This window comes from Cervus elaphus, chromosome 4 (assembly GCF_910594005.1).
Source record: "Cervus elaphus chromosome 4, mCerEla1.1, whole genome shotgun sequence".
Lineage (NCBI taxonomy): Eukaryota > Metazoa > Chordata > Mammalia > Artiodactyla > Cervidae > Cervus > Cervus elaphus.
In genome coordinates this window covers 50,366,656-50,393,487 of record NC_057818.1, presented here as the reverse complement: position 1 = coordinate 50,393,487, position 26,832 = coordinate 50,366,656, and the positions used below count along the sequence as shown (strand labels likewise).

The 26,832-nt window shown below is 44.5% G+C and overlaps 1 protein-coding gene and 1 pseudogene across 3 annotated transcripts in view; both read left to right on the top strand.

Annotated features, from left to right (window-relative positions):
* LOC122692767 overlaps window positions 1–6,961 on the top strand; it is a 28,047-nt pseudogene extending 21,086 nt beyond the window's left edge.
* An 8,106-nt stretch (window positions 6,962–15,067) lies between these two features.
* LOC122692052 (cytochrome P450 2B4-like) overlaps window positions 15,068–26,832 on the top strand; it is a 31,136-nt gene continuing 19,371 nt past the window's right edge. Inside the window, exons 1-3 of one of the 3 annotated variants that reach the window (XM_043899228.1) lie at window positions 15,068–15,196; window positions 15,906–16,066; window positions 16,498–16,674. In XM_043899228.1, coding sequence (XP_043755163.1) covers window positions 15,106–15,196; window positions 15,906–16,066; window positions 16,498–16,674 — 429 coding nt within the window. In that variant the 5' untranslated portion in view covers window positions 15,068–15,105. The remainder of the gene's footprint in view (window positions 15,197–15,905; window positions 16,067–16,497; window positions 16,675–26,832) is intronic. The other 2 variants (XM_043899230.1, XM_043899231.1) reach the window with 2 other exon arrangements.

Sequence of the window (26,832 nt, the reverse complement as noted above, 5' to 3'; positions counted from 1 at the left end):
TTCGGCCACAGTGTGGGGAAGACCCATGAAACCCTGGACCCCAACTCGCCCCCACTGCTTCACCCTGCTCCTCCCAGACTTCATCGACTCCTACCCGCTCTGCTTGGGTACAGTGGGATTCCAGAGAGGCAATGGTGCATGGGAGGGGAGGAGAAAAAGACGCGGGGTGAGAAGGGAGGAGAAAGGAGTAGAAGAATCAGGTGAGGGGAAATTCTGAAGGGGAAAAACATTAGCAACTGGTGAAAAGAGCCACAGAGGCAGAAAGAAGCTGGGAGAGGAAGGGGGACAAATACACCAAAGAGGTGGTGAGATGGATTGAAACCAAGCAAGGCTGAGGTGGGAGAGAGATGGTTGAGCACAGAGGAAAGGAAAAAGGGCCAGACGGTTTGAGACCCAGAAAGAGGTGGAGGAACCCAGAGATACGTATATGCAGCAGGGCCCCAGCCTCTCCTGATGAGAACCCTGCCCTCTGGACCCAGGAGAAGCCCAACCCCATCAGCAAGTGCCACAAGAGCAACCTCATCGTCTCTGCTCTGTCGCTCTTCTTCCCTGGCCCTGAGACCACCAGCACCACACCCTGCTATGGATTCCTGTTCACACTCATATACCTGCAGTTGCAGGTGGGTGGACTGGGGACAGCCACTTGGAGAGGGGTGTTCTGATCCCTCTGGGGGCTGCAGAAATGGGTCTAGTGGTCTTCTGTGAACCAGAAAGGCAGTGTTCCTCTCTTATACCAGGAGCACTGTAGGGTTTCTTTCCCCCTTTGGCCGTGCCCTATAGCAAGAGGATCATATTTCCCTCACCAGGGATTGAACCCATGCCCCCTGCATTGGAAGCTCAAATGGAGGGGGACTACTGGACCACCAGGGAAGTTCTGGAGCACTGTAGGTTCTGAATGACTCCAAAACTAAGCCAGCCTGGTTGGTGGATGGATGAATGAAGAATCTGCCAATGTGGGGAGTTCCTTGGTGGTCCAGTGGTTAGGACTCAGTGCTTTCACTGTCTTGGCCCCAGGTTCAATCCCTGGCAGAGGAACTAAGATCCTGGAAGCAGAACAGCATGGCTAAAAAGAGAGAAAGAGAGAGAAGCTGTCCAGGTCTTTTCCTCCATCACTTAAGTATCGACCCATCCATTTATCCATCTGTCTATTCTTTCATTCATCAATTAAACTAATTCATCATCAGATTCTTTCATCTACAATTCATCTAAGGACATACACTTCCATTCTTTATTTGGATAAATTGATTCCTCTGTTGATCTTTTAAAATAATTATTCACTGAATGAATTGTCATCGATACTTTGGTCCCTTTATTCATTCATTCATCCACATACTTTTCTAAAACTAGGTAATATACCTTAATCCTTCCATCATCCAGTTTTTCAATTCATCCTTCATCCAATCTATCTTTTGATTTATGTACTTAGTAATTGACTCCTTTATTCACTCCTTGTTTATATATCTATTATTCAGTCCATCTAACCACCCACTTATTCCTCTATTTATTCCTTTAAAACAACTTTATTCTTCCATAAATTTAACCATCCACCATTCATGTGGTTTACTGGTTAATCATGTTCATTTATTTATTTGTCTATGGATCATTTAGTAATAAATTATTAATTAATTGATCTTTGATAAGGAAATAATATATCCATTCATTAACATTCTTCTATTCATCAGTCTTTCCATTCACGAATTGACCCACTGCTTGATTGATTGATGTGTTCATTTATTTTTCCAGTTGTTTGTGGGTTAATTCACTGATCTGTTTTATTATTATATTCCTGAGGACCTAGCACATTGCCACATCTATAATACACACACAGTAAATATTAGTTCATCTTAGAAGAGGAGTTTCAACATGTTCATACCTGGGAAATTCTGAGCAAAACAGGGGTGCACATGTGTGTGCATACTTGCCTGTGCATGTTGGGAGAGTATTCATAACATTCATTAGATACCAGCGGGTGAGAAATCTTACAGTTTTCCCACTTTGCCTCCTGCCACAAGCTGGTTACTCAGAGGGGTGTCAATGATCTAACCATTTCCTATAGGTTTTTCCGGTTTCATTGGCCCGGAAATGAATGGGCCAATGTTCACAGAACACTGAACTGTGTTCCAACATAGAAAGCAGTGTTCCTGGAGAAATGTCTCTATAAACAAGGTTCACTGGTCCCAAGCTTCTGTGCAGAGAGAATCCACAAGGAGATTGACCAGGTGATTGGCTCATATCGCCCTCCAGCCCTGGATGACAGAGCCCAAAGGCCGTACACGGACACAGTCATCCATGAGATTCAGAGATTTGCAGACCTCATCCCCATTGGAGTGTCCCACATGGTCACTAAGGACACTTATTTCTGAGGGTACATCCTCCCCCAGATACAACACCTCGCTGGGCTCCCATATCTTTGTGTGAGCCTCCTACAACAACTCTTTTGGTTGGATCACTCACTCTTGTTTCATTATGTCTGGTGGTGGGTTGGAGAGGGAATGGAAGCATCTTTCAATCTTGTGACCCTCCCCTCAGGGCACAGCAGTCTATCCCATCCTGAGCTCTGCTCTCCATGATCCGGGTTACTTTGAAAAACCAGATGCCTTCAACCCTGACCACTTTCTGTTTGTTTGTGTTTGTTTCTTAAATTTTTGGGCCACTCTGGGGGGCATGTGGGATCTTGGTTCCCTGACTAGGGATTGAACTGGTGCCCCCTGCATTGGAAGTATAGAGTCTTAACCACTGGACTGCCAACATGGTCCCCCTGACCACATTCTGGATACCAATAAAAGTAGTCTGGACCTGCATTCCGGAGTACAGGTGCCATGGCCTCGTTGAGACAAACAGAGGTCTTAGTTCATGGGGCAGTTAGCTTACACCACTTGCTTTACCTGTATTCACCCATCTCATCTTCACTCCAAGCCTAGAAGGGGCTAGAAAAGTGAGATCACATTCAAAGGCACATCTTGGGAAGCTAGACCTTGGGCAATTACTTTTAACCTCTTGACTAGTGGGTTGCCATTTTCTCCTCCAGGGTATCTTCTAGACACAAGGATCTAACCTGCGTCTCTTCTGCATTGGGCAGGCAAATTCTTTATCACTGAGCCACCTGGGAAGCTCCACACATATTGGTGTCAAATATCTGTTGAGCACTATGCTGATCCCGAATATTTTATTGGGGTTTGAAGGTAGTGCAGCAGGTAAGTCACATCGAAGCACAGTTTTTGCCACAGGAAATTTACAGTCCAGTAGGACGATGAGCATAAGTTATGGTCACAAAACAACCTATAATTAAATGACTGCTTGCAATATTTAAAACTGCTTGGCTAAAGTACGTGCTCAGAGAGCAACTCTTTTTTTTTTTTAACTTTTCATTTTTTTAATAATAATTTTCTTTCTTTTTTGGCCATACTGGGTCTTCGTTGATGCACAGGCTTTTCTCCAGTTGCGGCGAGCAGGGATAGCTGCAGTACTCAAGTTTCCCATCGTGCCGGCCTGTCTTGTTGCAGACCACGGGCTCTAAAGCGCACGGGCTTCAGTAGCTGCAGCACTGTGGGCTGAGTAGCTGCGGCTCCTGGGCCCTAGAGCACCAGCTCAGCAGTTGTGGTGCATGGGCTTCACTGCTCCGAGGCATGTGGGATTGTCCCAGATCAAGGAGCGAACCCATGTCTCCTGGGCTGGCAGGCAGGTTCTTTACCAGTGAGCCACAAGGAAAGCCCAAGGGCAACTCTTATTCAGATAATTAATCGTAATTATGATACGTGCTCTAAAGCCAGCTTTGGGAACATAAAATAGGAAGTACTGACTTCCCCTGGTGGGTCGGTGAGGAAAAGCTTACCTGAAGCAGGGGCTTCTAAGCTATGACATCATGGACGAGTATAAGCCAGCCACTGGAAGGCGTGTTCCTTCAGAGGGAGAAGCAAGGGCAAAGCCTGAAGGTGGATTTGGCATGGCTCATCTTAGAAAGTAGAACTCTGGAAGACCTGGTTACAGAAGTCGTGTCCGACTCTTTGAGACCCCATGGACTATAGGCTACCAGGCTCCTCCATCCATTCATGGAATTTCCAGGCAAGAATACTGGAGTGGGTTGTCATTTCCTTCTCTAGAAGATAGCAGTGAAGAGCTCAGCTGGGCAGGGCCTTGACATGGGAAGGAGTCTGGGTTTGTCCTGCCTGCCAGGGTGGGGCTGGATGGGGGTGGTGGTGGGGATTGTGGGGGGAAGTTGAGAGGATCTCGACCTGCTCTGGCTTCTCTCTCTCCCCATTCTCCACTCTTTGACCCCATCCAGAGAAAATCCCAATGCCCAGAGTCCTCCTCCCTGGGGAGAAAGGTAGACCCCAGCATCACGTCCCTAGTCTTGAATTGCACGGGTGACTTCAGTGACCCAGGACTCCTAGCTCCTTGCAGTGCAAAGGCTTCTTCCCTCATTTCCTCTTCATGAGAGTCAGACGACACGTGGGGTGGGGGAGCTGAGGGTCAGTTTCTCCATCCATGAGTCCTTTCTGAATTTAGAGAGGGGCAGAGATGTGGCAAATAAACAGACAGATAAGGACAGAGGAGTGAGGAACACAGAGAAAGACAGGAGATATGATGGCAGAAAGAGAGTGAATGTGAGATAACAGAAGAAGGTAGAGGGTGAAGTGAAGTGAAGTGAAAGTCGCTCAGTCGTGTCTAAGTCTTTGCGACCCCATGGACTGTAAAGTCCATGGAATTCTCCAGGCCAGAATACTGGAGTGGGTAACCTTTCCCTCCTCCAGGGGATCTTCCCAACCGAGGGATTGAACCCAGGTCTCCTGCATTGCAGGTGGATTCTTTACCAGCTGAGCTGCAAGGGAAGCCCACGGTGGTAGGTGGAGGAGGGATAAAAGGTAGAGAAACAGTAAGACAGAGAGAGGAAAAGAGAAAGTGACATCAGGAGCAGTGAAGAGACCCTGAGGGAGAGAAGAGAGAACCGCACAGGGACACTGAAAAATGAGAGAGCGCCGCAGAGAGGATCGGACAGACAGACAACGGGAGTGAAACTGATGGGAGAGGACAAGGGAGAGGAACAAGGAAGAGAAAAAGAGAAGACAGACAGAGGAACGGCGCCTGGCAGGAGTTAGAGCTGTATGAAAATACTGAGATGGCCAAGGGCAGAGAGGAAGAGCCAAAGGGTGTCCAGTTGCAAAGCCCCAGGGATGGGGAGGGCCAATGGGGAGGAAGCAGAAGTCAGGCTGTTTTGGAAGAGCCTGGTTGCAGAACTAGTTACTGGAGATGAATCAGCTGGGAGCTCCATTCCGAATACTTGTAAGCTTATGTATCCTAACTTGTAAATGTGCATAGAAGATGTGGGTTAAGTGTTACTCAAAATATTTTAACAAACACTAACTTCTTTACCTTCATAATAGCCCTACAAGATAGGTGCTGTTCTTCCCACATTAGACATAACAGGCATCAAAAATGTCAAGTCAGAAATATGCACCTGCCTATATGTGGAGGCTTCCCAGGTGGCACAGTGGTAAAGAATCAGCCTGCAAATGCAGGAGATACAAAGGATGTGGGTTTGATCCTTGGGTTGGGAAGATCCCCTGGAGTAGAAAATGCAACCTGCCATTTTCTTTTTTTTTTAATTAATTTAAAAAATTAATTAACTTATTTTCATTGGAGGCTAATTACTTTACAATATTGTAGTGGTTTTTGCCATACATTGACATGAATCAGCCATGGGCGTTCATGTGTTTCCCCATCCTGAACCCCCCTCCCACCTCGCTCCCCATCCCATCCCTCAGGGTCATCCCAGTGCACTGGCCTTGAGCACGCTGTCTCATGCATCAAACCTGGACTGGCAATCTATTTCACATATGGTAATATACGTTTCAATGCTATTCTCTCAAATCATCCCACCCTCGCCTTCTCCCACAGAGTCCAAAAGTCTGTTCTTTACATCTGTGTCTCTTTTGTTGTCTCACATATAGGGTTATCATTACTATCTTTCTAAATTCCATATATATGTGTTAATATGCTATATTGGTGTTTTTCTTTCTGACTTACTTCACTCTGTATAATAGGCTCCAGTTTCATCCACCTCATTAGAACTGATTCAAATGCATTCTTTTTAATAGCTGAGTAATATTCCATGGTGTATATGTACAACAGCTTTCTTATCCATTTGTCTTCTGATGGACATCTAGGTTGCTTCCATGTCCTAGCTATTGTAAACAGCACTGTGATAAACATTGGGGTACACGTGTCTCTTTCAATTCTGGTTTCCTCGGTGTGTATGCCCAGCAGTGGGATTGCTGGGTCATATGGCAGTTCTATTTCCAGTTTTTTAAGGAATCTCCACACTGTTCTCCATAGTGGCTGTACTAGTTTGCATTCCCACCAACAATGAAAGCGGGTTCCCTTTTCTCCACATCCTCTCCAGCATTTACTGTTTGTAGATTTCTGGATAGCAGCCATTCTGACCCGTGTGAGATGGTACCTCATTGTGGTTTTGATTTGCATTTCTCTGATAATGAGTGATGTTGAGCATCTTTTCATGTGTTTATTAACTATCTGTATGTCTTCTTTGGAGAAATGTCTGTTTAGTTCTTTGGCCCATTTTTTGTTTGGGTTGCTTATTTTTGTGGAATTGAACTACATGAGCTGCTTGTATATTTTTGAGATTAACTCTTTGTAAGTTGCTTTGTTTGCTATTATTTTCTCCCATTCTAAAGGCTGTCTTTTCACTTTGCTTATAGTTTCCTTCGTTGTGTGAAAGAACTTCTCCATGGCCAGCCCCATGACCTCTGAGGACATCGACCAGACTCCCCAGGAGAGTGGAGTGGGCAAAGTGTCCCCAATCTACCAGATCCAGTTCCTGCCCTGTCAAAGAGGCTGAGGGAAGGTGATCAAGGATACCAGGGTCATGTGTGTCCCCACCTCTACAGAGAATGGCTGCTGGACTCTCTCCCTGTCTTCCTGCCTCTGAGGAGCCTGTGCTGTGATTCAGCATCCCTCCCCTCCATGGATGACATCTCCATGGCAAAGTCCCATCTGCATCTCCCCTCCTTCCATCCTTCTGCAACTTGGCTCAGGATCTCTCTGCACTTCTGTCTCCAAGGCCACAGCTCATCCTGAGTGACTTCTCGCCTCTTGAGAATAGCCACAGCCTCCCTTTCTCAACTCCTTGGGCTCCATGATCTGTGCATCCATGAGCTCACTTGAGTCCTTTCAGTAGTCCCATGCAGTGGGTACAGTGATCATGCCCATCATATAGATGAGTAAACAGAGGCCATGCAATGGCCAGCATGGTCTGAGGTGACCTGGCTAGTGAGTGGAGAAGCAAGATTCACACTCTGGGTCCCTGGCTCTTGAACCCAAACTCTTCACACAGCTCCTTTCTGTCCCCGAGATAGAGTTTAAAATGAAGATGAAGTTCACATCTGGTAGCAAACCAGTTTAAAGTGTATAATGAGGTGGTATTTAGTTCATTCACAATCCTGGCCATCACCAGCACTATCTAGTTCCAAACATTTTCATCACCCAGAAGAAGACCCAGTACCCATTAGTAGTCAATCCCCATTTGCCCTTGCACTCAGCCCCTGGCAACATCAAATGCTTGCTATCTCCATGGATTTGCTATTCTGTACATTTCATATAAATGGATCATAAAATGTGTGGTCTTTCGTGTCTGGCTTCTTTCATTTAGTGTGGTGTTTTCGAGGTACATTGACACTGTAGACCATAGGTGTACACAGAGTGGACCCCCGACTTATTCATCTTCCTGCTTCTCCCACCTCCTTCCATCCATGAATGCCCCATCAGCCCATGCCCCCTGAGCTGTGTAGCTCTATATGGGGATCTTGAGTACCTGTCAGTTCAGTTCAGTCGCTCAGTTGTGTCTGACTCTTTGCAACCCCATGGACTGCAGCATGCCAAGCTTCCCTGTCCATCACCAACTCCCGTAGCTTACTCAAACTCATATCCATTGAGTCGGTGATGCCATCCAACGATCTCATCCTCTATTGTCCCCTTCTCCTCCTGCCTTCAATCTTTCTTATCATCAGGGTCTTTTCCAATGAGTCAGTTCTTCACATCAGGTGGCCAAAGTATTGGAGCTTCAGTATCAGTCCTTCCAATGAATATTCAGGACTGATTTCCTTTAGGATTGACTGGTTTGACCTCCTTGCCTATATTTCCTTTCTAATGCCCTGCCACCCAAATAATCTGAAGCCTGATATCCCTGGGGCAGGTGATGATCCCTGCCAGCTTAGTTGCGAACCGTTTATTGTCGTGTCACTAAAGAGCTTCGAAAAAGTGAGAATTCTCTTTCACACCTTCATGCCTGTTCCTTGAGGGAAAACCTGTTGTCTCAGTCATCACTCTACACTCAGCACCTGGAGAAGTGTGTGACAGGTGACAGGAATCTAAAATATTTGCTGAGTGGGCTTCCCTGGTGATCTAGTGGTTAAAATTCTATGCTTCCACTATAGGGGACTGGGTTACACCCCTGGTTGGGGAAAATCCCGCATGCCATGATGTGCAGCAAAATAACATAAGGTAAAACAAAATAAAATTTTCCGCAGGGAAAAAATGAATGAGTCAAGAAACCCACTGGGGCTTCCCTGGTCCCTCAGTGATAAAAGAATCTGCCTCCCAATGCAGGAGACGTGGGTTCAATCCCTGGTCCAAGGAGATCCCACATGCGGTGGGACCACAGCTACTGAGCCTGTGTTCTAGAGCCCAGGAGCTGCGATTACTGAGCCCACATACCGCTGCTACTGAAGCCTGCACGCCTCAAACCCGAGCTCCCCAACAAGAGAGGGCACCGCAGTGAGAAGACCCCTGCACTGCCACCTCCTCCCCTCGACCCTCGCCCCTGCTCGCTGCAACTAGAGAAAAGAAGTGCAGCAAAGGGTCCAGCACAGCCAAAAATAAATAAATAAATAAAACTATTAAAAAAAAAAATACAACCCTCCAAACCCAGACCACACAGAGTTAGGTCTCCCATCAGACCCCACCTCCTCCTCCACATCTCACTTCTCACAGATGCGCATCCTCAGTGGGCACAGGACGCCCCACTTCTGCTGGCCAGCTAACCTCCGTTCTTCATGAAGCAATGCCACAAACCCATAAAACTGTCTGAGAGCTGCCCTTGAGGTGCCACCACCCTGCACCCAGCCTCCACAAGTTCCTGGAGCTGACACCTCCTCCCACCACCTTGGGGGATGTACTCTCCGCTCAAGGGCATCTCCCACCAAGACACCTCCAGCCCGTCAGGGGGCCCGTGGGGAGCTGGCTTGGGATCCACTGAGATGATAAACTTCATGGCCTCTGCAGCCCCTGCAAACTTTGGGCTCCCTCTTGTCTCTGGAGAGTTATCAGGAGCTCTGCCAAGGGGGGATCCTGGCACACCTTCCCCACCTATAGGGCAAAATAACAAACAGTGAAGCAGACTACCTTTAAGAGAGACAGCAGGATCGAAGGCAGGCACGGACGACGGCTCTCTCCACCATCCTGCTCCTCATTCTCTTCATTGGCCTCCTGCTTCTCTGGGGCCACCCTGCCTCCCCGGGGCCCCCTCCCCCTGGACCCTACCCTCTGCCCTTCCTGGGAAACGTCTTGCAAATGGACCACAAGGGCTTCCTCAAGTCATTGCAGGCAGTGAGATGGAAAGGGCAGGTGGGGGGTGGGGGGAAAAGGAGGTGGGTAGATGGGAAACAGCTCAGAGGCTGCAAGGGAGCTGGGGGTCAAGTTTGGGTGTGACTTCCCAGGCTCTCTTGGAGACTATCTCCTTCCAGCCATGATCTGGCCCTAGATACACGATAGAGAAGCTACCAGAATTCTTATGAGAAAGAGTGGAGACAAGGTTGGATGGAGAGAGAAATTAAAAATTTTTTTTTTTAATTATTTATTTTTGTTTGGAGGATAACTGGTTTACAATATTGTACTGGTTTTATTTTAAAAATTTATTGGAGTATAGTTGATTTACAGTGTTGCATTAGTCAGGCGTACAGAAAAGTGATCCAGTTATATATATATATATATATATATATATATATATATATATATACATACACACATATATTTATTCTTTTTCAGATTCGTAATCCATATAGGTTATTACAGAATACTGAGTCCAGTTCCCTGTATTATACAAGTAGATCTTTGTTGGTGATCTACTTTGTATATAGTAGTATGTATGAATGTATTTTTTTAGGGTGTGTATATTAATCCCAAACTCCTAATTTATCCCACCTCACCACCCATGTTTCCTCTTCAGTAACCATAAATTTGTTTTCTACATCCGTGACTCTGTTATTGTTTGTAAATAAGTTCATTTGTATGATTTGTTAAAAAAAACTAGATTCTATATGAGTGCTATCATATGTTTGTCTTAATGTGTCTAACTTCACTTACTATGATAATCTCTAGGTTCAACCATGTTGTTGCAAATAGCATTATTTCTTTTTTTAAATGGCTGGGTAATATTCCACTGTATATAAGTAACATATCTTCTTTACCAATCCTCCGTCAATGCACATTTAGGCTACTTCCCTTCTTGGCTGTTGTAAATATTGCTACAATCACATTGGGGTGCATGTATCTTGTTCTTTTTTTAAAAAAAAGACTTTTAATATAGTCCCCAGTACAGTTTAATAATATGTGCCAAATGAGTGTTCAAAAGTAGTCATAATAAAGATAGATGATAATAATTATCAATACTTTGAATGGTCTGGTGGAAGAACTCATGCTTAATGCCTCTTGTGCTGTATTTTGTAATTGATTTTTATTGAAGTATAATTAATTTACAATGTTGGGTTAGTTTCTGCTGCTCAGCAAAATAAATCACTTACGCATACACATATACCCACTCTTTCTAAGATTTTTTTCCAAATAGGTTAGGTTATTATGGAGTATTGAGTAGAGTTCCCTTTGCTCTACAGCAGCTTCTTATCAGTTATCTATTTTTATATTAGTGTGTATATGTTAAATATATATATTTTATTGAGGTAGAGTTGACTTACAATGTTTCAGGGGCACAGCAAAGTGATTCGGTTATACAGATACACATATATTACTTTTGAAATTATTTTTCATCATTGGTTACTACAAAATATTGACTATCGTTCCCTATGCTATACAGTAAACCTTTGTTGCTTCTTGCAATCTATTTTTTAATTAGAAATCTAGCATTCTATTCATACTAAGTCAAACAAGTGGAATCAAAATGCCATAATTTTTTAGCTTAGGCAAAAAGTCACAAATTTTCAAAAATAAATATATTATACATATTATATATATATTTACACATAAGAAACTTTTCTACTACACTTGATAAGCTTTGAGAAAAAAGATAAAAAAAAGAGAGGGAGACATTGAAGAACATAAATGAAATGAAATGGGAGCACTGGATATGAAATAGAAAAAGTGAAACAAATTAGATAAAAGTTGAAGATCATCATATAGTCCAGTTGTTTTTAAACATGGCTGCTCATTAGAAGCATATCTAGAGTAGTGTGTATATGTTAATCCTAGTCTCAATGTATCCCTCCCACCTGTTGTTGCTTGGTAAACATATGTTTGTTTTCTATATCTGTGACTTCAGTTTTGTTTTTCAATTTTAATTAATCTTTTTGAAGTACAGATGATTTGCAATGTTGTATTAGTTTCTTCTGTATAGCAAATTGAATCAGCCATATACACACATATATCCACTCTCTTTTAAACTACAATGCCATATGGGTCAATACCAAGTATTCAGTCGAGTTCCCTGTGCTATACAGTGAGTTCTTATAAGTTTTCTATTTTATATCTGTTGTTGTTGTTCAGTTGCCAAGCAGTGTCTCACTCTGCGACCCCATGGACTGCAGCACACCAGGCCTCCCTGTCCCTCATTATCTCCTGGAGTTTGCCCAAGTTTATGTCCATTGAATCAGTGATGCAATCACTGATTGCATCCAACCATCTCATCCTTTGCCACCCTCATCTCCTTTTGCCATTGATCTTTCCCATCATCAGGGTCTCTTCCAATGAATTGGCTCTTCGCATCAGGTGGCCAAAGTATTGGAGCTTTAGCTTCAGCATCAGTCCTTCCAATGAATGTTCAGGGTTGATTTCCCTTAGGATTGACTGGTTTCATCTCCTTGCAGTCCAAGGAACTCAAGAGTCTTCTCCAGCACCACAATTCAAAAGCATCAACTCTTTGGTGCTCAGATTTTTTTATGGTCCCAACTCTAACATCCATATATGATTACTGGAAAAATCATAGCTTTGACCATACAAACCTTCTTTGGCAAAGTGATGTCTTTGCTTTTTAATATGCTGTCTAGGCCTGTCATGGCTTTTCTTCCAAGAAGAAAGTGTCTTCAAATTTCATGGCTGCAGAGGCCATCCACAGTAATTTTGGAGACCAAGAAGAGAAAATCTGTCACTGCTTCCACTTTCCCCCCGTCTATTTGTGATGAAATGATGGGACCAGATGCCATGATCTTAGATTTTTGAATATTGAATTTTAAGCCTACTTTTTACTCTCCTATTTCACTTTCATCAAGAGGCTCTTTAGTTTCTCTTTGCTTTCTGCCATTAGGGTGGTATCATCAACATATCTGGGGTTATTGATATTGAAAGATTGTGGTTGAGTCATGAAAGATGCTGGGATTCTTGGCCTCTGGAAGAGAGGAATTCAATCCGGGGCCAGGGACAAGGCTTGATCACTCAGAGCTTTTGTGTAATTAAGTTTTATTAAAGTATAAAAGAGATAGAGAAGGCTTCTGACATAGACACCAGAAGGGCGCAGAAAGAGTCCCTCCATGCTAGCTTTTAACAGGAAGTTATATACCTACTGGGCTTCCCATGTGGCTCAGCTGGTAAAGAATCCACCTGCAATGTGGGAGACCTGGGTTCGATTCCTTGGTGGGGACAATCACCTAGAGAAGGGAAAGGCTACCCACTCCAGTATTCTGGCCTAGAGAATTCCATGGACTGTAGTTTATGGGGTTGCAAAGAGTTGGACACAACTGAGTGACTTTCACTTCACTTCACTTCACTTATATACCTACTAGCAGGCTGCTAATTAGAGAAAGGAAATAACTCATAACTCAGAGAGTGGCACCAAGGCCCCTCACCCACAACATGCATTTTGAGATAACATTGGTGCAGGGTGAGTCATAAAATCACCATAAAATGATTGACATGAATCTTGAAGTAAGGCAGGTTTCCAAGCAAATAGATAGTCTCATTAACATAGCTTAAGATAACATAATTATGTTCTCTTAAGGAAAAAAAACTGGTTTGTTGAGTAAAATATGCTGGTATGTCAAGTCAGTTCTGAGTCTTAGGTGGAACTGACTTGAAGAAACACAGAATCTAAGGTAAATACATAGTTAATTAGCATAGCTTAAGAAAAACATTTCCATAAGAAAAATGCATTGGTTAGCTCAAGGTTTGAAAAGTTAAGTTCAGGTGGAACCAGGTGTCATCATGGCAACACAGAATTTTAAAAGAAATCTTTTAATTTTGTACAGAGAAGGAAAAAATATCTGACACTTGTAGTTTGTTTCCCCCTGCCACTTAAGAGTGGAGAAGGCAATGGCACCCCACTCCAGTACTCTTGCCTGGAAAATCCCATGGATGGAGGAGCCCGGTAGGCTGTGGTCCATGGGGTCGCTAAGAGTCAGACACAACTGAGAGACTTCACTTTCACTTTTCACTTTCATGCATTGGAGAAGGAAATGGCAACCCACTCCAGGGTTCTTGCCTGGAGAATCCCAGGGATGGGGGAGCCTGGTGGGCTGCCATCTATGGGGTCGCACAGAGTCAGACATGGCTGAAATGACTTAGCAGCAGCAGCAGCCACTTAAGAGAGAGATAAAAAACATCTGACACTTGCAGCCTGTTTCCTCCATTTGGAGACCTCCAGTCTTCTTCCTGTTACCCTCTCAGATATTTCTCCTGGCTCTTGATTTCTGCTTGTGATTCATCCAGTTTGGCATTTAGCATGATGTACTCTGCATAAAAGTTAAATAAACATGCTGACAATATCTAACTTTTTCATACTCCTTCCTGATTGTGAAAAAGTCCGTTGTTTCATGTAAGGTTCTAACTGTTGTTTCTTGACCTGCATATGGGTTTCTCAGGAGACAGGCAAGATGGTCTGATATTCCCATTTATTTAAGAATTTCCCATGGTTTGTTATGATCCACACAATCAAAGGCTTTCATGTAGTCAATGAAGCAGAAGTACATGCTTTTCTAAAATTCCCTTGCTTTTTCTATGATCCAATGAATGTTGGCAATTTGATGTCTTGTTCCTCTGCCTTTTCTAAACCCAGCTTGTACATCTGGAAGTTCTCAATCTTTCTGACTTATGTTTTTTCTGGATATATCTCCAAGAATGGGATTGTTGGGTCATATGGCAACTATGTATTTTGTTTACTGAAGAACATCCATACTGTTCCCCATACTGGTTACACCAATTTACATTCTCACCAACAGTGTAGGAGGGTTCCCTTTGGAGAGAGACATTTGAATAGACTTGAGACTTTGAGCTGTGATGCTGTTTAGGTTAGGAGGGAAAGATTCTACAGCTTGGATGTGCGGAGTATCTGTAAATTTTAAAAGCAAAACTGGGAAGTCTCAGGGTAAAGCCAAGAGAGGAGGATGCTTGGGGTCAGGTGATATATATGAGGCTAGGAGGAGACCACAGAGTTCCAGTCTCAGCTCTTCCCTGATGGGGCTGCAGTCTGAAGGTTAGGTTAACTGGGAGGTATGATGCAGGGGTGAAGTGGAGATCCTTCTCTTGAGTCAGAGAGTGAGACCTGGACTCTGCACCCACAGCTTCAGGAGAAATACAGGATGTCTTTACCATCTACCTTAGGTCTTGGCCCACTGTCATCCTGTGGGGGTACGAGGCGATGAGGGAGGTCCTGGTGGATCAGGCCGAGGCGTTCTCTGACTGAGGGCACGTCGCCATCATTGACCCTGTCCTCCAGGAAACAGGTGAGTAGGAGGATGAAGGTGAGGATTAGGGAGAGGAGGAGGGACCATCCCATGTGCCTTCAAAACCTTCCTTCCACGCCCCACCATCAGGTCTGGTCTTGCCAGTGGGAAGTCATGGAAGGTTCTACAGCGATTCTCTGTGACCACCATGAAGGACTTTGGGATGGGGAAGTGGACTATTGAGGAACGAATCAAGAAGGAGGCTCAGTGTCTGGTGGAGGAGCTTTGGAAATCCCAGGGTGAGTGCAAGCTGGGTAGAGGTGGGGATGAGATGGGGTGAGAGAGAGAGGGAGAGGGCATATGACTGATAAAGAGAGATCCAGGGACAAAGACAGAGAGAGGCAGAAACAGGTTCAGATAAAGAGAGGAGAAGGAGATAGAGACAGAAAAAGAGAAAGAGAATGAGGAAAAACAGAGAGAGACAGAGACTAGCAAAGAGAGAGGGAGAGGCAGAGAAAGTAGACAGAAGCACAGAGAGCATAGACAGAGAGAAACACAGCAAAAGCAAGACAGATATGGAGAAGGTGACACAATAAATCTAGGAACAGAAACTGCAAGGAAAAGTGAAAGAAAAAAGTAAAGGGAGTAGGGAGTTATTAAAGTCAGGGGACACAGAATGTCAATGAGGTTAAGGAGAGGGGCTACAAGATGTGGCAAGAGAACAGAGAAGAAGGAGTGAGTCTGAAAGAAAGAGTGAATGAAAAGACCAGAGAAAGTCAGCCCAAGACACAGACCAAGAAAATCAACAAGAGACCCAGAGATGGAGACTTTCAGAAAGAAAATCTTAGAAACGAATGAAAGCCCAGTCAGCCAAGAGAAAGACAAACTAATCAAAGAAGCTAGGATGAGATGGCACCAGCCAGGATGAGATGGCACCAGCCAGGTCAGAGCCAACCAGAAGGACTGTGCAGGGGACCCCTCCTCACTATGACAGACCTCTCTCCTCAGGGGCCTACCTGGATCCTCATTTCCTCTTTAACTCCATCAGTGCCAGCATCGTCTGCTCCGTTGTCCTTGGTGAGCACTTTAATTACCAGGACCCTAGATTATTACAGCTGCTACATTTAATGAATGAAATCTTCATCATTCTCTACTCCTCCTATGCCCAGGTGAGGTATCAAATGCATGGTGGGCCAGCAATCTGGGTGGGTGGATCCCAGGAAGAGATCAAATACTTTCTGTCCTGAACACTAAACATGGAAGGTATAACCCCTGTCCCCACCCAGGTGAGGCCATGCGTCAGTTTGGGGGTCAGAATCAGGCCTTGGACAAGGACGGGCTTCAAGAGAAGAAAGCTCAGCAGATGTGAGAGTGACTGAAGCTGGGTACAGGGGTCTATGCACCACTGTTTGCATCTGTGTGTGTGTGTTGGAGGGTGTGTGAGTGTGTGTGTGTGCATGTTCAGGTATGAGGTACACCCTCCAAGTCCACAGGGTGAATGACGCCCTTTAGATGTTGCGTGTACAGCTCAGAACATCAACACCCACAGAACCAGCCCAGTGAGTACAATCGGTTCTGTGCCTTGTCTGCTGCCCTGTAGGTGTTTGAGATCTTCCCAGGCATCTTGAAACACTTTCCTGGCACACACACTTGCTTGTACAGCATGATTCAAGAAGTGAAAGATTTTATCACTGAGAACAGGGAAAGGCACCAGAAGATGCTGGACCCCAGTGGCCCTAAGGACTTCATTGATTCCTTTCTGCTCCTCATGGACAAGGTAAGGCCTGCCCCCGATGGGTGTTGGGGATGGGAAAGACAGCAATGGAAATCATACTGACATTGAACTAATATCTTTGGGTGTGATGTACATGTTCTTTAAATGTTGAAATACTTCCCTATGGATTAGCAAGAAAGCCAAAGATCCAACCTCTCAGCAGAGCCCCCCACCTTTCCTTCCTATACCTCCTCAACACTTCCTTCCAGCAGCCTTTAAAGAGATGGTAACTAAGCAGTTAACATGTGTCCAGTAAGCTTTCCCTGAGACACAGCTCTCTCCTTCCCCCAGTTGTGACAGAGTCAAGTCTGTCCTGATTGGTCAAGCTCCATGTATATTCAGATTGATAGAGGCCAATGTCTGTTCTTGGAGAAGGAAATGGCAACCCCCTTCAGTACTCTTGCCTGGAAAAACCCATGGACAAAGAAGCCTGGTAGGCTACAGTTGATGGGCTCGCAGAGCCGGACACGACTGAGTGACTTCACTTTGTTTCACTTAATGTCTGTTCTGATTGGTCTGACAAGTGCCATACCAGTTGTTAAATATGGACAAGGCAAGGGCTGCCCCAGGGGAGCCAGAAAGAGAATGATGGACACACTACTGACATTGAGCTAGTATCTTTGTGTGGGATGTATGTGTTCTTTAAATATTGAAACACTTCCCTAAGGATTAGCAAGCAGTCCATGGTCCAATCCCTCCCCTCTATTCCTCCCTAATCCTCTCAAAGCCTTTCTTTTGGAATGCCTTTAAAGAGATTATGACAAAGGAGTTAACATGTGGTCAAGTAAGCTTACTCTGAGATGGATCTCACTCCTTCCCCCAATTCTGACAGGCACAGATCCGAGTCTGTGCTGACTAGTGAGAGGCCCACGTCTGTTCTAAATGATGGAGACCAACATTCGTTCTGGCAAGTGCCTAATAGTTTTTATATATCTTCAGCATCATCCCTGGAATGTCAGCTGTAAGGGCCAATCAGAAGTGCAATGACACCCAAGGACAGAGAGAATCAACAATAGAAAATCAATGACATCAACAAATTAACCTCTAACTTTCATTGAGCTTATCATATATTATCAAAACCACTCCATGAGGATGCGCTAAGGCACTGAGAGGTTATGTTCCTTGCCCAAATACACACTGATGGTAAATGTTAGGGCCCAAATTTGAAATCCAGGCACTTTCGCTCTGGAGTTCACCCATTTGGTACCTTGTTGGGCATGATTAGAGAAAAAAAAGGTTCAAGAAAAACAATAACTGGCACAGAGGAACATGATGCTGGTAGGGAGATAAGAAGACTCACAAACTGGGAATTTCTGCAGGGGGAAATGTTAAGAATCACCCATCCCCATCTCTAGGAGCACTCAGATCCTGAGAGTGAGTTTCGCCAGCAGAATCTCGTTCACATGGTGTTCTCACTGTTCTTTGCTGGTACAGAGACCTCCAGCTCCACACTCTGCTTTGGGTTTCTACTCCTCCTTAAGAACCCTGATGTCTTAGGTGAGCTGGGCATATGGGAGGTGGAGGCCGGGGAGGAATGAGGATCTCTAAGGCCATGCTGGAATGCTGACAGGCTAAGACAGATAACGTCTGTCCTGAGCGATCTGGGGGAAAAAAACAAAATCACCCCTAGAGGGCTTCCCTGTAGCTCAGCTGGGAAAGAATCCTTCTGCAATGGGGGAGACCTGGGTTGGAACCCTGCGCTGGGAAGATCCCCTGGAAGAGGGCATGGCAACCCACTCCAATATTCTTGCCTGGAGAATCCCCATGGACAGAGGAGTCTGGTGGGCTATAGTCCATGGGATTGCAAGGAGTCATACGTGACTGAGCAGCTAAGCACAGCACACAGGCACTTGTAACTTGTAATAAAAGTTTGCTAGGGACAAAGCTCTTTAAAATTGACAAAGCACTTTAGGATTTACTTTACAAAGAATTTTTCATGCAGGCAAGCACCGTCTGGGGTAGAAGTGTTTGTACTTATGAAGTGTTTTGCAATCTGCCCTGAGAGATGGTAAGGTGCCTGGTGGTTTTCAAAGAATGCTCCTGACATAAAGCATTACCTTTTGCAGTGCATTTTGCTGTCTACTAAAGTACAGGATTCTCGCCAACTACTCTTTTCCTTGGACTAAGAATTTGACTTTTTCACATATATTGCAATTTACATGGAGAAGGAAATGGCCAATTTACAACTAATTAAAAAGCCCCTCCATTGGTTCTCAGTTGATGGTCTGCAGATCAGACTTGGAGATCCTCTCACCTCATCAGACTCCATTCTTTCATAGGGATGAATTTAAGGCCAGCCTGAGGGAATGACTTATCTAAAATCACATAGCACATGAGTGAGACAAAAGGCGATGACACCAGTTTCATCTAGAACTCATTTTTAGTTGGAAAAGCAAAAAGCACCGTTAAGTGTTGAATGAATTTCCACCCACCCGTCCTTACCCAAGTTACCCCCTGTCATAAGAGTAGAAACATCAGACAAGACTTCTCCACAAACAAGCTTCTGATATCTTTTTTGATGCTTTCATTGAGAGGAATGATAACCCAACATCTTAGAAAAGAATTTACAAGACCCTCTCATCAGTCTGCAGGTCATTTTCAGGTCACTTGGTTGAGTCCACTATTATGGGCATTTACTGACATAACCTCCTCCCACCTGAACTGTTCTCAGAGAAAGTCCAGGCAGAAATCGACAGAGTGATTGATGCACACCGTCTCCCAGCTCTGGAAGATCGGCCAAAAATGCCTTATACAGATGCCGTCATCCACGAGATTCAGAGATTCAGTGACCTAGTCCCTGTTGGTGTCCCCCACTCTGTCATCAAGGACACTCACTTCCGTGGATATTACCTCCCTAAGGTGAGACCAGCAGGGTCACAAATCTTGATTGTAGGTGCTGTCTGCCTCCAATCCTATGGTTCATATCCGGTTTTGGACTATGATAAGAATTTTCATTTCCAGATTTCTATGGAAGAGAAGAGATTTTAGAAATATACTGAAGTCTTCTTTCTTTTTCTCAGTCATACTTATTACCTTTACAAGATATTAGGTTTGCTGGAGAAAATAGAATATACTTTTGAAGCTTGTTATACAGTAGAGTTGGTTTTTTAAATCCTTTTAAAATCATTTCTTCTTAATGTTTATATGAATCCATGTGTTTATGTATACCCATACACACAATGTTTGGCTCATACTGTGACAGTCACTTTGCAACTGAGTGACCTTGTCTTTCTATGCATCTAGCACAATTTGGTAGAAGGCAGTGGCAACCCACTCCAGTGTTCTTGCCTGGAAAATCCCATGGATGGGGGAGCCTGATAGGCTGCAGTCCATGGGGTCCCACAGAGTAGGACACGACTGAATCAACTTAGCAGCAGCAGCAGCAGCACAATTTGCAATTTGTGTGTGTGTGTGCCTTTCTTTTTTTTAATATAACAGTTTGTTGTAGATATATTGTTCAGGTCAATGCCTATGGTTACAACTCATTTTTTTTTTTTTTGTAGTAGCTTACATTGCTGAGTATAGGTGTACCTAGAGGTGATATTCACAGTATTGAATCACCCAATGAACAGCAGTGAAAGTGAGAAATGGACTTAAGGGACTTCCTCAGCGATCAATGCAAAGAAATAGAGGAAAACAATAGAATGGGAAAAACTAGCGATCTCTTCAAGAAAATTAGAGATACCAAGGGAAAATTTCATGCAAAGATGGGCTCAATAAAGGACAGAATTGGTAGGGACCTAACAGAAGTAGAAGATGTTAAGAATACTTGGCAAGAATACACGGAAGAACTGTACAGAAAAGGTCCTCATGACCCAGATAATCACGATGGTGTGATCACTCACCTAGAGCCAGACATCCTGGAATGTGAAGTCAAGTGGGCCTTAAGAAGCATCACTGTGAACAAAGCTAGTGGAGGTGATGGAATTCCAGTTGAGCTATTTCAAATCCTGAAAGATGATGCTTTGAAAGTGCTGCACTCAATATGCCAGCAAATTGGGAAAACCCAGCAGTGGCCACAGGACTGGAAAAGGTCAGTTTTCATTCCAATCCCTAAGAAAGGCAATCCCAAAGAATGCTCAAACTACCACACAATTGCACTCATCTCACACACTAATAAAGTGATGCTTAAAATTCTCCAAGCCAGGCTTCAGCAATACATGAACCGTGAACTTCTGGATGTTCAAGTTGGTTTTAGAAAAGGCAGAGGAACCAGAGATCAAATTGCCAACATCTGCTGGATCATTGAAAAAGCAAGAGAGTTCCAGAAAAACATATATTTCTGCTTTATTGACTATGCCAAAGCTACTGACTGTGTGGATCACAATAAACTGTGGAAAATTCTGAAAGAGACCACCTGACCTGCCTCTTGAGAAACCTATATGCAGGTCAGGAAGCAACAGTTAGAACTGGACATGGAACAACAGACTGGTTTCAAATAGGAAAAGGAGTACATCAAGGCTGTATATTGTCACCCTACTTGTTTAACTTATATGCAGAATACATCATGAGAAATGCTGGGCTGGAGGAAGCACAAGCTGGAATCAAGATTGCTGGGAGAAATATCAATAACCTCAGATATGCAGATGATACCACCACCCTTATGGCAGAAAGTGAAGAAGAACTAAAGATCCTCCTGATGAGAGTGAAAGAGGAGCATCAAAAGTTGGCTTAAAGCTCAACATTCAAAAAACTAAGATCATGGCATCTGGCCCCATCACTTCATGGCAAATAGATGGGAAACAGTGGAAACAGTGGTTGACTTTATTTTTCTGGGCTCCAAAATCACTGCAGATGGTGATTGCAGCCAAGAAATTAAAAGACGCTAACTCCTTGAAAGGAAAGTTATGACCGACCTAGACAGCATATTAAAAAGCAGAGACAATACTTTGTCAACAAAGATCCATCTAGTCAAGGCTATGGTTTTTCCAGTGGTCATGTATGGATGTGACAGTTGGACTGTGAAGAAAGCTGAGCGCCCCAAAATTGATGCTTTTGAACTGTGGTGTTGGAGAAGACTCTTGAGAGTCCCTTGGGCTGCAAGGAGATCCAACCAGTCCATCCTAAAGCAGATCAGTCCTGGGTGTTCATTGGAAGGACTGATGCTGAAGCTGAAACTCCAATACTTTGGCCACCCGATGCGAAGAGCTGACTCATTGGAAAATACCCTGATGCTGGGAAAGATTGAGGGCAGGAGGAGAAGGGGATGACAGAGGATGAGATGGTTGGATGGCATCATCAACTCAATGGACATGAGTTTGGGTGGACTCCGCTAGTTGGTGATGGACAGGGAGGCCTGGTGTGCTGCGGTTCGTGGGGTCGCAAAGAGTCAGACACGACCGAGCAACTGAACTGAACTGAACTGAACTGAGCTGAATGAACAGCACCCATCAGGTTATATTCTAGCCCCAGTACTGGAGTCAGTTCTTTATAGGGCTCTGTTGAGTCCGATGTGAGCCTTTTAGTTGATGGATCATAAAGAAGACCAAGGGATCTTGAGGATGAGGGATCAGGGTGGTTGGTGAGGATACCTGGAGGGATGGGACACTAGTAACCAAATGGGGGGAGTCATTTCAACATTCCTGCCACCAACTATAGAGCCACACAGTGGGCGAAGCTCATTATCAGCTGTGGAGGCACCATAATGGATTCAGCCACTCTTTGTTGATGGCCATTTGAATCCACTTGTCTTCGATGTCCTCTTAGTGCATTACCGTGTACCCCATCTTGAGCTCTGCCCTCCAAGACCCACGCCACTTTCAGAGCTCTTCCTCTGCTTGACCTCCCTTCTGCAGAACTTCTCCTGGGTTCTCCCAAGACCCCAGAAGACAACGACCTTATGCTGTAGGCAAATGTGGCAGGGAGGCCGCCCACTGTGTTCCAGGTCTGCTTCCTGCCCCACAGGGGAGGGGCACAGTGAGAAGTGGATCATTTCCCCTCAGAGTCCTTCCATCCAGCCCCTGCCTCTGTCCAAAATTAACATGTGCAGGTTCCTGACTCCTCTCTGCTCACTCTCTTAGTGGAAGTCTATTCTCTGGTCTCTCCTTCATCCAGCCTGCTATAGTCACCACTCATCCCCAGATGGCCCGCTCTGTTGACTGACAATATTTCAGGGTCAAGAAATATCTTCAAAAACTTAGTGTTACCACTACCCTTGGGCTTCCCAGGTGGCACAAGTGGTAAAGAACCCACCTACCAATGCAGGAGACATAAGAGACTGAGTTTGATCCCTGGGTCAAGAAGATCCCCTGAAGGAAGGCATGGCAATCTATTGCAGTATTCTTGCCTGGAGAATCCCAGGGACAGAGGAGCCTGGTAGGCTACAGTACTTAGGGTTGCAAAGAGTTAGACATTCTGAAGCAACTCAGCATACAAGCACTACTGCCCCTAGCACAGTTAGGGTAACTGAGGCACCAACGGAGGGCAAGATTTAGATCCAAGCTTACTGGAGAAGGAAATGGGGGACCCACTCCAGTACTCTTGCCTGGAGAATCCCATGGACAGAGGAGCTTGGCAGGCTATAGTCCATGGGGTCGCAAAGAGTCAGACACGACTGAGCTACCTCACTTTACCCAGAACAGCAGCATCAGTACCAGGTCCTGCGCTTCCCTCCCTTGTCTCCATCTACTCTGCACATCCCTGCCCTTCTCCTGCCTCCTTGAATTGAATTGTCTTGTTCAGCCCTCAACTGCTGTGCTACGTGACTTAATACATCCATTATTTCTCTGACTTTACCCATGACAACCAGTGAACCATTGTCTTTCTGGACAATGGTTATGTCTGCTGCCTTGTTTCCCTGTCTCTTATTTAGGTAAAATGCACATATTGTAAAATTAACCATAAGCATTTTAAGGTGTCCATTTCCATGGCATTTTGTACAATCATAATGTTGTGTAACCATCAATTCTATCTATTCCAAAACATTTTCATAACCCCATAACAAACTCCATCCCACACATCAATATAAATTGGCCATCACAATACTGTAAAGTAATTATCCTCCAATTAAAATTAATAAATAATTTTTTTAAAAACTCCATCCCATTAAGATTTCAGGTCCTGATTCTTTTTTCTCATAGGCCCCTGAAAAACATCAGAATGCTTTTTTGTGTGTATGAATTTACCTATTCTGGAAATTGCATATAAATGGCATTATACAATAAGTGACTATCTCTGGCTCTTTCATTTACCATAATGTTTTCAAGGTTCATCCACATTGTAGCAGATAATAGTACATCATTTGTTTAGTGGCTGACTAGTATTCCATTGTGTGGAAATACATTTTGTGTCTTCTTTCATCAGTTGACTGACATGTTGATTGTTCCACCTTTTGTCTACTGTGGAGAGGTATGTCCATGTGCAAGCGTTGTAGCACTGCAGTGAAGGGTCCCAGGTTCCACATCTGTTTCATTTCCTTACTGAAACACTTTCCACACTTACTCTTTTTTTAAACTTTTTACTTTGTATTGGGGTATCCCTGGTGACTCACAAGATGAAGAATCAGCCTGCAATGTGGGATACCCAGGTTCAATCCGTGAGTTGGGAAGATCCCCTGGAGAAGGGGATGGCCACCCACTCCAGTATGCTTGCCTGGAGAATTCCACGGGGAGAGGAGCCTGGAAGGCTACAGTCCACAGAGTCGCAAAGAGTCGAACATGACTGAGTGACTAACACTCTCAATCTCATATAGCCAGTTAACAAACAAACAAGACTGTGATTATTTCAGGTGAACAGTGAGGTGACTCAGCCATACATGTACATGTATCCATTCTCCTCCAAATTTCTGTGCCATCCAGGCTGCCACATAGCATTGAGCAGGGTTCCTTGTGCTATATCCCTGTTGGTCACCCATTTTAAGTATAGCACTGTGTACATGTTGGTCCCAAACTCCCTAAGCATCCCTTCCCTGCATCCTCCTCCTCAACCATAAATTCATTCTTTAAGTCTGTGAGTCTCTTTTTGTTTTGTAAGTTCGTTTGTATCATTTCTTTTTAGATTCCACATATAAGGGGTGTCATCTGATATTTCTCCTTTTCTGACTTACTCCAATCAGTATGACAATCTCTAGATCCACCCATGTTGCTGCAAATGGCATTATTTCATTCTTTTTAAAGGCTAAGTAAATTCTATTGTATATATATACCATATATTTCTGGGGTTTTGTCTTGTTCATTCATCTGAGGCATAATCCTCTGCCTTTTAATTTTGTTTAGTTTTCTGTGATTGGGGTTTTCATTATCATCAAGTCCTTAATCTTGAATTGTACCAATGACTTCACTGACCCAGGAACCCTAGCTCTGCCCAGTGCAATGGCCTCCTCCTTCAACTGATCTTCAGCTGGGGGGACATGTGGGTTGATGTATGGGAGTCAGTTTATCCATTCAACAGTCCTCTTCTAAGCTTAGAGAGAGGCAAATATGTGGCAAGTAAAGAGAGAGACAGATAAGGATATAGTGAGAGGAAGACAGAGAGACAAGACAGAGACAGAGAAAGACAGGAGAAATACTGGCAGAAAGATCGAGAGAGATGTGAGGTAACACAAGTAGATGGAGGAGAAGGGTGAAGAGGAAGAGGAGGAAGAAGAAGGAGAGAAACAGGGTAAGACAGGAAAAGAGAGAGTGACATAAATAGCAAAGAAGAAACACGGAAGCAGAGAAAAGGGAACTCAGTAGGGAGACTGTAAAACGGGAAAGCACTGCAGACAGAATCAGACTGGCATAGACAGAGAAGGTGAATTAAACAAGATTGAAGAAGGCAGAACAAGGAAGAGGGAAAGAGTATAGAAAGAAACAGTTACAGACAGGAAAAGGGATTGAGGCAAATGACCACGGGCAAGAGCCCAAGGGTGTCCGGTTGCACAGCCCAAGGGATGGGGGGGGACCGAGTGGGAGGGAGCAGAAGTCAGGCTCTTTTGGAAGAGCCTGGTTGCAGAACCAGTTGTAGAATAATCACATGGGAGCTCTTCCCTGAGTATTGCTAAGTTCATGTGTCCTAACTTCTAAATAGGCCTAGATGTGGATCAGGTGTTATTCTAAGAATTTTAACAAACATTAACTTCTTTTACTTCATAGTATCCCTACAAGATAGGTACTGTTCTTCCCATATTAGACATGAAAGACAGTAAAAATGTCAAGTCAGAAATATGCCCATACCTCCATGTGGAAGCACACACACACTCATACACATATCTGAGCAGAAGTATCTGCTTACATTCTGTGGATCCTCTGAACTCTTTGGAAATCAAACAAATGCTACAAACAGTGACATGGAAAGATGAGAAAGTTACATCCACCCAACAAAACACACCTACTTTCAGAGGATCTGGGACTTCTCTAGGAGTCAACCTTGAAAGACAGGTTAAAAGTCAATCTCACACAAATACCTTGCAATGGACACAGGTGTCTGGACTTTGGAAGATGACAGGGCAAAGAATGTGCAAGCACCTGTTGTCCACATCGTGAACCTCTGAGCTCACAGGAAAGCCTATTTGTCTCAGCGAAGGCATCTCTCACACAAAATTATTCCTCTTCTTCACTGCCATCCTCCAGAACTTCTCCGTGGCCAGCCCCTAGACCTCTGAAGACATTGACCTCATTCCCCAGGACAGTGGGGTGGGCAAAGTTTCCTTGATGTTCCAGATCCACTTCCTGCCCCATCAAAGAGGCTGAGGGAAGGTGATTGAGGATGCCAGGGTCACGTGTGTCCCCACCTCTGCAGAGAACTGCCCCTGGGCTCTCTCCCTGTCTTCCTGCCTCTGAGGAACCTGTGCTGTGAGCCAGCATCCCTCCCCTCCATGGATGCCACCTCCTTGGGAAAGTCCCATCTTCAGTCTCACCTCCTTCTGTCCTTTCTCAGCTCTTCTAAACTCAAGGAGGTGTTTTTCTTCCCCCATTTATAGAATGTCAGCAGTGTTCTATGTGTAGAAAATAGGGCTGAATGGGAAAACATGGCTCAGTATCTCTCTCTACTTCTGCCTCTGAGACCACAGCTCACCCCAAGTGACTTCTCCCCTCTTCAACACAACCACAGCTTCCTTTTCTCATCACCTTGTGCTCCTTAATCTGTGCATCCATGAGCTCACTTGAGTCCTCCTTCCAGTAGCCCCTTGAAGTGGGTTCAATTGATTCTGCACACCTTACAGATGAGTAAACAGAAGCTAGG